General features: G+C 33.7%; 1 protein-coding gene across 4 annotated transcripts in view; it reads left to right on the forward strand.

The window, feature by feature from the left end:
- PGM2L1 (phosphoglucomutase 2 like 1) overlaps nt 1-12,230 on the forward strand; it is a 90,587-nt gene that overhangs the window by 30,486 nt on the left and 47,871 nt on the right. For all 4 annotated transcript variants that reach the window (XR_003005562.1, XR_003005563.1, XM_024761961.1 and 1 more), the window contains exons 2-4: nt 6,197-6,364; nt 8,569-8,675; nt 9,391-9,475. Coding sequence is in view for 2 of the 4 variants with exons in the window: in XM_024761961.1 (XP_024617729.1) it covers nt 6,197-6,364; nt 8,569-8,675; nt 9,391-9,475 (360 nt within the window). In the remaining 2 variants the exon portion in view is untranslated. The remainder of the gene's footprint in view (nt 1-6,196; nt 6,365-8,568; nt 8,676-9,390; nt 9,476-12,230) is intronic.

Below are 12,230 nucleotides of genomic sequence, written 5' to 3' on the forward strand. Positions count from 1 at the left end.
AGGACTTCCAAAACTATGTTGAATAATAGTGGTGAGAGTAGACATCCTTGTCTTGTTCCTGATATTAGAGGAAATGCTTTCAGTTTTTCACCATTGAGAATGATGTTTGCTGTGGGTTTGTCATATATGGCCTTTATTATGTTGAGGTAGGTTCCCTCTATGCCCACTTTCTGGAGAGTTTTTTTATCTTAAATGGGTGTTGAATTTTGTTAAAAGCTTTTTCTGCATCTATTGAGATGATCATATGGTTTTTATTCTTCAACTTGGTAATATGGTGTATCACATTGATGGGCTTATATTGAAGAATCCTTGCATCCCTGGGATAAATCCCACTTGATCATGGTGTATGATCCTTTTAATGTGTTGCTGGATTCTGTTTGCTAGTATTTTTGCTGAGGATTTTTGCATCTATATTCATCACAGATATTGGTCTGTAATTTTCTATTTTTGTAGTCTTTTTGTCTGGTTTTGGTATCAGGGTGATCGTAGCCTCATAGAATGAGTTTGGGAGTGTTCCTTCCTCTGCAATTTTTTTGGAAGAGTTTGAGAAGGATGGGTGTTAGCTCTTCTCTAAATGTTTGATAGAATTCACCTGTGAAGCCATCTTGTCCTGGACTTTTGCTTGTTGGAAGATTTTAAATCACAGTTTCAATTTCATTATTTGTGAATGGTCTGTTCATATTTTCTATTTCTTCCTGGTTCAGTCTTGGAAGATTATACCTTTCTAAGAATTTGCTATTTCTTCCAGGTTGTCCATTTTATTGGCATAGGGTTGCTTGTACTAGTCTCTTAGGATGCTTTGTATTTCTGCGGAGTCTGTGGTAACTTCTCCTTTTTCATTTCTGATTTTATTGATTGGAGTCCTCTCCCTCTTTTTCTTGATGAGTCTGGCTAATGGTTTATCAATTTTGTTTATCTTCTCAAAGAACCAGCTTTTAGTTTTATTGATCTTTGCTATTGTCTTCTTTGTTTCTATTTCATTTATTTCTGCTCTGCTCTTTATGATTTCTTTCCTTGTGCTAACTTTGGGTTTTGTTTGTTCTTCTTTCTCTAGTTCCTTTAGGTGTAAACTTAGATTGTTTATTTGAGATTTTTCTTGTTTCTTGAGGTAGGCAATGTATTTTATTTTAAAGCTTATTTTCTACTTTTGGAGTAGTTAGCATCTTTATTTCCTGGATATGATTTTTATGTTCACTCAGTGATTATTATTCAACTTTTATTAAACCAATTATTATTAAGTAAATCTCACTTTATATGACAAGTATAGTCATTCAAGTGTTTTATCTAAGCCAATTTAGCTTATGCTAATTTCTACAATTTTTTTAAAGATGGAGAAATTAAATTTAGAATTACACCAAAATTCTTTTAAAGGGAAAAAAAATTTTTGTTTTAAGAGAGTGTATTTTGGACTCAGGAAGCATCTGGTTTGGAAAACATGTTCTGCTTCAGGACTCTAGACTTGGATCTCCAAGCTGGCTGACCCTCAGAAGTAAATGTCAGTTGCATTCACCCTTCAGATTTTCAGATTGCAGTTTCCTGTTTTAACTTCTGTCTAGAAATAAACTTGAATTTTTTTTCTCTGTAGTTAATATAAAACTGATATTTATTGTTTAGACACCCATCTCTGTCAGAAGCATTTAAAAGTGTTACAGGGACTTCCCTGGTGGCGCAGTGGTTGGGAATTCGCCTGCCAATGCGGGGGACACAGGTTTGAGCCCTGGTCCAGGAAGATCCCACATGCCGTGGAATAACTAAGCCCGTGCGCCAAGCCCGTGCGCAGCAACCAAGGAAAAAAAAAAAAAAAAAAAAAAAAGTGTTACAGATTTATAATTTTAGATATATTTGAGTTACTAAAAAATCAATTTTATATGTTGTCTCCTCTTTAGATGTTTAAAAATATTAAGATTTGGAATTGTTAATGTATGTTATGTTCTTTTAGATCTGTTCTAATCTTCTAAACAATGAGATTCAAATTTTAGATTGCTTTTAAGCTGTTAGGTTTAGTAGTAGAATGTTAATAGAGATTCAAACTGTATAAGAATTATAAAAATACTAGGTTTATAAAAGTAGTAGGAAAGAAGATTTACAGGTGAATTCCTCATTGGCAAACTTGATTTGTTTTATTTAATGACGATTACGTACTTTTTTATATACTTTTATACACATTTATATTTGTTATGCATAAATAATACAGAAGCCCCCTAATTATTAACAGAATAGGTTCAGAAAAGCTTGGGTGAGTCCAAAATGAGCCTTCATAAGTAAACGCTAATACTTTCATTTCATGGCAGGCAGAGTTGGCGTGATTTGAGGCTGATGTGAGCTTTCTTCACAGTTATGAAAGTCTTTAAGAAGTTAAGTTTGTTAGAAGAGGCACTTCTATATATTTAAAGTGTTGCCTTTTTTGTAAATCAGTTCTTTCATGTTTTCTTTGAATTTGGGCCTTATGGACCTACAATATGGAAAAAAAAAAAAAAAACCTCCACACAGTATTATGTAAGAAGACACTTTCTTGTCTTCAGTTCAGCCGTATAAAGTTGCAGCAATCCATATGATTAGAACCAAAGGAAAATTTTTGGTATACAGGTAAAAGTTGAAAATAATGCATGGCTTTAATTCTGTATTCTTTAGCTTACTGATTCATACTAAACAACCAGCTTCATTTCCGATGAAGTATAGAACATGCTAGTAGTCACTAAAATCTCTTTGGATTTTCTTCAGGGTTACTTTTTTAGGGTACTAAAATTATTAGGATTCTAAAATATGCTAGTTAAGAGCAAATTTAGTTCAGATTGGATACATTTACTTTCTAAATAATTTATTTTCATTTTATATAGTAGGTCAATAAGTACATTTCTAAGAAGTATGTAAATCAACTTTCCTACTGACTTACATTTTAATTTTAGAGGTGCTTTTTTTTTTTTTAACAGCTGAACAATTTTCTTTTTTTGCTGATAAGGCTTCTCCTATTCTCAAGTAATGAGTGAATTGTAAATAAGAGCGCACACTTAGAAAGAAAACAATAATTTGTATTTGAGAAAGTGCCAATATATGTTTTATAGATTCAGATCTTCTTAATAGCTTTCTGTGCGTAGGAAAAAGAGAGTAGTTTGTGAGGTAAAAAGTATTCATGTAGATACACAAGTAGTAGTTTTTCTCAGCCTCCATGGATATCTATATAATTTTTACCATAAAATAAGTAATACGTACATAAAATAGCCCATTAGAACCAAGACTGTACAATAAAAATAATCCTTTCTACCTCAGCATTTTCCCCTGATTTTCCCATCATAGATAATCACTATTTGTAGTGTCTTATATTTGCATGGAGTATTTCTAGAATTATACATAAGTATACATATACATCTTTTTATACAAATTTAAACACCTTATATACTCTTCTGCTTTTCCTTCCTTTTCATTTAATATATCTTAGTTCCTTGTGGAAATAATATTTTTTTTAAATAAATTTATTTATTTATTTAGTTTTGGCTGTGTTGGGTCTTTGTTGCTGCGTGCAGGCTTTTTCTAGTTGCAGCGAGCAGGGGCAGCTCTTCATTGCAGTGCACGGGCTTCTCATTGTGGTGGCTTCTCTTATTGCGGAGCACGGGCTCTAGGCGCACATACTTCAGTAGTTGTGGCACGTGGGCTCCGTAGTTATGGCTCGTGGGCTCTAGAGCTCAGGCTCAGTAGCTGTGGCACATGGGTTTAGTTGCTCTGCAGCATGTGGGATCTTCCCAGACCAGGGCTTGAACCTGTGTCCCCTGCATTGGCAGGCAGATTCTTAACCACTGCACCACCGGGGAAGCCCGGAAATAGTATTTTTAAAATAATTTTGTAATTCTTGAGAATCTTCATATATTATAGTTTATAAAAATCATGGTTATTTGAAGATTTTAACAGCAAAATACAAATGTAATTTCATCATCCAAATGGAAAATATATGATAATCATGGCTACATAGATAGACTTTTAATTACATTTTTAAATGTTTGGAACATCAACATCTAACTTAATGTCTAGCTATGAAATAGTAGAGGAATCTGACTTTAAAGTAGATTTCAAATGACTGTCACCTAGTCACTTAGCTCTTTTTACCATAAAGATTTGCTTATTTCTAATGCATCATGATTCTTTACCCATTTTTATTTTTCTCCAATTTACAGGCTTTTTCAGAACCAGGAATTAGGTTAGAACTGGCTGTGATGTATAACAGAAAATAGAATTTTTAGGCCCTACTCTAATAGCTGTGCAATAAATATTAGGAAGTATACTCAGTAACCTAATAGCGTTCATGTCTGGTGGATCACTTTTATATTTATATAGCTGTAATAAAAAGGAATATTTTTTACTTTGTAGCTGGAGTTAAATTATTATTAGAAGCATTATTAACCTGCCCTACATAATTATTTTGTTTATAGTGAGATGGTATAGGCTTTAGAGCCAGACCAACCTGGATTCAAATCCTGTCTAGACCTCCAATATTAGCTCAGTGTTACAAGGCTCCTTCTCTAAATCTTAATCTCTTATCTCTTAATCTCAATACGATGGTAATAATACTACTACCAGTAAGATACTGCAGTGAATATTCTTGTATGAATGAATCTTGTTCATGTGAAGGTATTACTGTGGACAGAGAACTCTATGGGCCAAAAGGCATATGCAGTTTAAATATTGATAATTGCTAAAAAATCACTCTGAAAAGACTCCCAATTTCAATGTAACTAACTGTATGACACTGCCTTGTACCCTCTATAGTACTGAAGTTTTTCAGTCTTTTCAATTTTTGTCTTTCTTATAACCTATTTTTAAATGTTAACTCTCTTCAAGTCTCTGACCTCTGTATCAAATCTGGCGATATCTTAGACATTGGAATAATATATAGTAGCCCAGAAAATCTTATTGTTTAGATTTTTCTCTTAATAGCTATTCATATTTTAATGTAGGCTCTATATTTGTTAGTTTGTGCCATTTATGAAATAGACTCCCTGAGTCAAGGTACGCTCTCTCTCTCTCTCTCTCTCTCTCTATATATATATGTGTCTGTGTGTATGTGTGTGTGTGTATATATACACATTTTTTTTAACATCCATCTAGTTTAAGCAGATTACAATTTCAGTTGATCAAAATTTCCATGGCTTCTCATTAGTTTGTGGCATGTTCTCTGGTTACTTTAGTTTCCACTATCCCCAGAATACCTTTTTGTTTAAATTATATATTAATATGATTTTATTTCTTTACAAGTACAAATATACTCTAACATTTAGCATCTTTCAAGTGCCTTGGTTTATCATTCTGAATATTCATTGTCATTATATAGACTGTAGATGTAGACAATCTATGCAGTTAGTCTGGACTAAATCCATATTACGTATGGTATGGAAGAGAGAAGTTATGCTTTACCTTATTTTCTTATTATTTGACTCTTTCTCCTAAAAAAGAAAATACTGGAAAATTCCATTTAAGTTTTATTCTCATTGTAATTGCATTTCTATTCAAAACTTGTTACTCATTTGTGAAGCACTGTTTTCAGTTATAGGCACCCTGAGCTTTATGAAAATAAGTTGAAGTATGTGCTAATGAAATACGAACCCTAAAATAAAGACGTTGGCATGTCTTGCTTCACAAGCCAAATTTGGACTGAATTTTCATTCCCACTCTTAACCAAGTCCACATTTAACACTTAAGACCTTTTCATGGTCAACTTTTGCTGTAGATAAATTGAACGGTTTTCTGTGACTTTAAAGAGCAGTAAGGCTTATCTGGCCATTTTGAATTACAGATGTTTAGGAAGTATTTAGTAGGCATGTTTTGATGGCATTTATCTAATAGCTTCCATATTTCTTTTAAAACTCAACATAGACTTTAATTGATATCATTTTTGACTACGAGGTTTATTTTGGATCCATAGCTGTTGTCAATTTGTTAAAAAAAATTCTTGAATATATTATTTTAAAAATATGACAATTAGAGATATATAAATCACACTCAATAGGGTCTGTCCTCTTTGGGGACTCAATAAATGGCAGGTGTTTTTTTATTATGCATACTAATATTAATAAGTAACACTGTGGAATTTGTAGTCGTCAACGTAGAACCTTGTTATGTATGAATAATACTTATTGCTTCCTCAGAAGGGCTTCATATTAGGACTCTACTTGTGATCCTGTTAAGTTTTAATACATCTTTTTTATAGAATCCCAAGACAAAAGAGCAAATTGAAAATCTGTTAAGGAATGGGATGAACAAGGAGCTGCGAGATAGACTTTGTTGCCGAATGACTTTCGGGACTGCAGGACTTCGTTCTGCTATGGGGGCAGGATTTTGCTATATTAATGATCTTACAGTAATACAATCAACACAGGTAAGTATTATAAATTATAATATGTGTACTTTTATCACTCTATTTTTTGCTTTATAAATTAGTTTCTTTTCTTAAAAAAAAAAAGAACAAAAACAAAAAAAGCTTTATATCCAGCAAGATACTCTCTTGTAAATAAAAAATGTAGAATAAATTCTGACCTTTGGTCTTGCACAAGACTGATCTTAGAGGTCATTTATGTATCTTTAGAGTCACAGACTGACTTTTTTATTGAGTTATTTTGGTTGCCATTGTCAACTTCTTGACAATGTTACTTTGCATTTGAAACCAGGAAATGGATATTGACATTTCCATTTAATACAAAGAAACAAATTTAGATAGAAAGAAGGTGATTGCTCATTTTGGCATATGGCCATTGGTAAAGATTAACCAGAGTATTTGGAAAATTTAGTTGAAAATATTTACTTTTAACATGGTTTTCCATATACTTTGAGAGTTAAGACAGTGTTGATATGATACAATTTGTTTTATTTCTCCCCATTTTTATGCAACTTATTCTAGAAACAGATTACTTTTCTTTCCAGTGAATCATCCTTAGTGTTTCAAGGAGCTCCACTTTTGAGGCCAAAATGCATTTAGCATATACTAAAAATAGTTCTGAACTAGAGAATTGCTCAGTAGATCTAATTCTAATTGATACTGCCAAACAGTAAATCACCTTTACCCTTATTCTGAGGGAATTCTCTAAATCCAGGGGCTAATGCAGGGGATCAGGAACAAAGGATGACAAGATGACTGAATAGGTAGGATACTTGCCTCCTCCTGCCCCCATCCCCTTTTCTTTGTCCAGAAACGCTTCAGTTCGATCTTTTTTGTATGTTGGGCTTCCTTATAAGCTTTCATTTTAACTGAAGATTCCTTGACTTCAGAAAAAGGAGTGGAGGAGGTGTTTGAAAATCAATTTCTACAGAAGTGCAAATTTTTACAGGAGTTGAGATTCCATTATTTGAAGTGGAAAAGCCAGATGGAATCTAATTCTTAAACCCTAGTTTTTTTCAGAACCTATGTATGGATATGAGAAGATGGATTTTTACACCATAGAATGAGATTCTGTGAGGTTTTAGGATAGTATCATCATTAGAAATAAATAAGTTGGTGAAACTAGTCAATTTGGGCTATATTGCATGCATGCTTGGGCACACATTCACGCATAGGGAGTAGGTTAGGAAGAATAATTATACTTGAAAGAACCATGAAAGAAGGGTCCAGAAGTCACTGGGGTCTCCTCTGGTGCTGCCACATAGTTACTTAGTAGTCCCTGCCACATAGTAGGTCTTCAATAAATCAGTATAACATAGTTTTGGTTGAATGAATGGCTTTGGGTAAGTCATTAAATGGAGCTTCAATCTTATTTTGTTTCCTCTTTTTTGGAAGAAATGTTGAAAGACAGAGACAAAAATAGAACTGGTATCTTCATTTCTTTCTTTTGGGGGTTGTTGTGAGGATTAAATGTGGCAACATCCGAGAAAGTAGTTTTAAAAGGACTGTAGCAATATGAAGTGTTATTTTTACGGACGGAAGTGTTTATTAGAGTTAGCAAATTATTCATAAAAATGGTGTTTTGGCTTATTATTGTGATATTTTCAATATTAAGTACTTCATTTCATTTTTTTGTCACCCTTGACTGCAAATTTTCCTCGTTTATGAGATTTTCTTTCTGTGAGATTTTAAAACTAAAGAATGGGATCAGCCACATTAAGAAATGTTCTAATGAAGGTTTATGTTGCTGCTTTTAAATATTTGTGTCATAAATTAGATCAAATCTTCTGGTTAGTTTCAATCTTATGATTTAGCAAGGCCTAACATGGTCAAAATTTTGTTCTTTAGAGCCTTAAGGCAAGAAACAATTTCTTTTGGCTCTTCTAACAAGTTTTTTTTTTAGCATTCTGACTCTCATGTCCCATCTTTTTTTCCCCTAATGTTTTATGTATCATATTGGATTTAAGTTACTTAATTGATATTTCTGTGGTATTAAACGTGTCTGAAACTCCAGGAAGTAGGTGTTTATCATCTCACATTCGAGGACTGAACATTGTTCTTCTCCCATTGGTAACCATGGGCAAAAGGAGGAAGCCAGTTCCCTGAGAGCCAATAAGCTGCACACCACACATAAAAAGAATAGCCCTTAAGTTGTAGAAAATGCAGGCATTAGTCAGGAACTAATTTTCTGTGTTTATCTGCTTCAGGGGATGTACAAATACCTTGAGAGATGTTTCTCAAACTTCAAGCAAAGAGGTTTTGTCGTGGGGTATGACACCCGGGGTCAAGTAACCAGCAGCTGCAGCAGCCAGAGGTACAGTGTTAATTGTTTCAGAGATTAAGCTGGATTGGAATAAAACCTTGAAAAAAATGTTATGCCCAGTTGTAGGATTTCTGAAACAGGAAGCTGTCCAAAAAAAATGTGATCACATGCTAATGTTTATTTTAGAGCTGAAATAGAAGCATTTCAAAGATAACCTTTGGTTTTTACAGAAAGGAGTAAATTTCTAAATGTTTAGAGTTAGTGTTTAGAATGACATAGACTGTGTGATGATTTTTAATATTTTGGCAGAGGCACTGGGTAGGAGGATTATGTAACTTGCATTCTCTCATTATAGTCCTATTTGATTAGTTTTAGGGTATTTTCACACATAGATAATCATGATATAGTGATACTTTTTCTTCACGGGGTAAATAGGCATATTGTGTTTATCAAAGTCTCTGGTTTCACTTTCTTCCATGTTTTTTGCTTTTGCGTGTTTTATTTCTTATTAAAAGAGCCATCAGAAGATGAATGAGAAAAAAGGAAGAAATTTAAATGTCAATTCTGTTCCTTGTTACTCCTTTTCAAAAAAATCTCATTTAACATTTTAAAGTTGGAGCATGAATCTTAAATAACTAGTGATTATAAGAATCGGTTGTATTATGCTACTGTATATTCAGAATAATTGTAATGCATTTATTTTATGGGAGGTTGGTTTTCAAAAAGTATGTAAAGCTAAGGACCAAGTGAAATCTCTTTTTTTTAGGCTTGCTAAACTCACTGCTGCAGTCTTACTGGCCAAAGATGTTCCTGTGTACCTTTTTTCAAGATATGTTCCTACGCCTTTTGTAGTAAGTGTGTTGTATCACTGATTGTACAGAAAAGATTGAAAAGATTGCTCTTGAAAAGATTTCTTAAATCAAGCAGGATTTAAATCTTTGTCATGCATATAGTTCTGTATTAAGTGATACGAAGGACCTAAAGAAAACCAATTTTGCGCTGAATTTATTTTCATTCAACAAGCATGTGTCGAACCACCTAAGAATCTGATCTATAACAAGATGACAAATCCACAGTCATGGCGGGATATTTTAATACTCTTCTTTCAGAAACTGATTTATCAGGCCTGCAAAAATTATTACGGATAGATTTAAACACACAATTAGCGTGCTTAATCGTGTGTGTGTGTGTGTGTCTGTGTGTAAACCCTGTATTCAGTGATGGTAGGATACTCATTCTTACCAAATAGGGTCACAAAGGAAATCTCACAAATACAAGATAATTGCTTATTAAGCCATAGCCCTGGACCCCAATGCAATAAGATTTAAAATAAAGAAACCCACAAATCCCCATATGTTTGGAATTTTAAAAACACATTCGTAAGTAATTTATGGATTAAGGAAGATATAATGAAGATTAGAAACTATAGCCATCCTTGCTTTGCATGGTAGTGCAGGACTGTAAAGATAACTGTGTAAGCTAAAACCATGCAAAGCAATGTTAGTTATCAATGGGGGAAATTACGATTGTTCTGTGACCTTTAAAATTTTTTTGTCAAAACCTTAAATATACCTTTTCTCTTGATTAAAAATGTACACAGAAAAGAAAAAAGTAATAAACTAATATTTACTTGCTACTCTGTAATTTAAAACTTTAGAAGTGGTAAAACACTTTAGTGTTTTATTTCTTTGTAATACAATGTATCAGGACTGTGACCAGTGCTTGCTTCTTGTCATATGACTTAACAATATGAGTAAGCATCTTCTCTATGCCTTGCTGAATTATCACACTTCTTTCTAAGTCTGGATCAGCTTCCCACATTTTATCTTTTGTACTTTCTTTCTTTCTTTTTTTGGCTGTGCTGTGCGGCTTGTGGGATCTCAGCTCCCCAACCAGGGATTGAACCCAGGCCCTCGGTAGTGAAAGCGTGGAGTCCTAACCACTGGACCGTCAGGGAATTCCCTATCGTTTGTACTTTCAGTATCATAAAATGTCTCTGAGAATTCCTTTTTTGACCAGTGTCACTCCCTCTGGGACAGCTTCATCCCTTTCATCACAACCACATCCTTCATTTATATCCATACATTCACCTTCACTAAGCTCACCTGGTTGCACATCTAGAGTCTCTTGAATGACAGCAGTGTCAACATTCCCGGTTATTTCTTCTATAACTCCATTTATGGTCGATTCAAATGTCACTTCCACTGTTATCACTTTTGTTTCTTTGCTGCACTTTCATCTTTGTTGGCCAGTTCCTTCTTTCAGTTGTCCATTTTTGCAAAATTGTCACATGGGTATATCACTGGGAGATGAGGCAACACAGCTACATGCTTTGCTGTCTGTGAGAGAGCTGACTAACAGATGCACAGTGACCAATCACTGACAGACTTGATGACATGATTGGTTATTAATCATGATGGATCTCTTATATACATAGTTATTTCAGACTGAAGAGCTAGCAGCCAGGTTTGTACTTGATGCAGTTACTCACAGTGTAGCATGGTAACTAAAATTTGAGCATGTTGTTGGGAGACTGGTATTATTTAACTAAAATATGGTATCAGAAATTCATGTATACTGGAACTTTGCAAAGCAAGGACTGTCTGTATTTAAAATTGAGCAACAATGAAAACAATAAATAGCAAAAACTATGGGATATAGCTAAAGCCCTACTTAAGGGGAAATTTATAGTCCTAATGAATATATTAGGAAAAAAAATTTTAGAATAACAAGCTAAGACTTTAACTTAGTATGTTAGAACCAAAACAGAATAAATCCAAATAAAATAAAAGTAATAAAGATATGAGGAAAAATCAATTAAATAGAAAATAAAGAAAAGAGTGTATCAACAAAAGCAAGAGTTGGCTCTCTGAAGAGACAATTAATAAAATAGACAAAGCCTTTTGGCAAGGGTGCTGAAGAAAAAAAAGACAAAGAAAGTAAAAGAGTGAATAATAAATACATAGCTATTAAGAAAATCACAATATTCTGAATAACAGTGCAAATAAATGTGAAACTTAGGAGAATTGGCCAATTTTCTAGAATAACTAATACATCAAAACTGATAAGAAATAGAAAACCTGAATAGACCTATAACCACTAAAGAAATTGAACTGGTTTTTATTTATCTTCTCAAAATAAAAATGCCAGGTTCACATGATTTTGTGGACAAGTTTTACCAAATGTTTGACCATTAGATAATGTCTCTATAAACTGTTACTAGTGATTTATTGGAAATATACGAAGTGGCTCAAAGAATTGAAGGAATTTCTAAACAATTAGCTCTAACGAATGACAGAAACCAGGGAGGGCCCAGAAATGTAGAACATTTATGTAGGAGTCTGCCACTGGGTTACCATTTCCAGCTGTAACTATGTGTTGGCCTTCCTGTCTTATTGCAGGTAGATTTGCTCTAGCTGCTAGGGAAGTTATTTTTAGCACCCTTTATCACCATGTCTTTGAGTCAAAAGGCAATCTTCCTTGACTACCTATAGCAGAGACATCTTAGAGAAAGACTCTGACCAGGCTTGGGTTGTGAGCCAATCTCTGAGTTAAATCATCAAGGGAATAGGTTACTCTAGTCAGATCAGGGTCACGTGTCCACCC

Source organism: Neophocaena asiaeorientalis, unplaced genomic scaffold (genome assembly GCF_003031525.2).
Source record: "Neophocaena asiaeorientalis asiaeorientalis breed wild unplaced genomic scaffold, Neophocaena_asiaeorientalis_V1.1 scaffold263, whole genome shotgun sequence".
Taxonomy (NCBI): domain Eukaryota; kingdom Metazoa; phylum Chordata; class Mammalia; order Artiodactyla; family Phocoenidae; genus Neophocaena; species Neophocaena asiaeorientalis.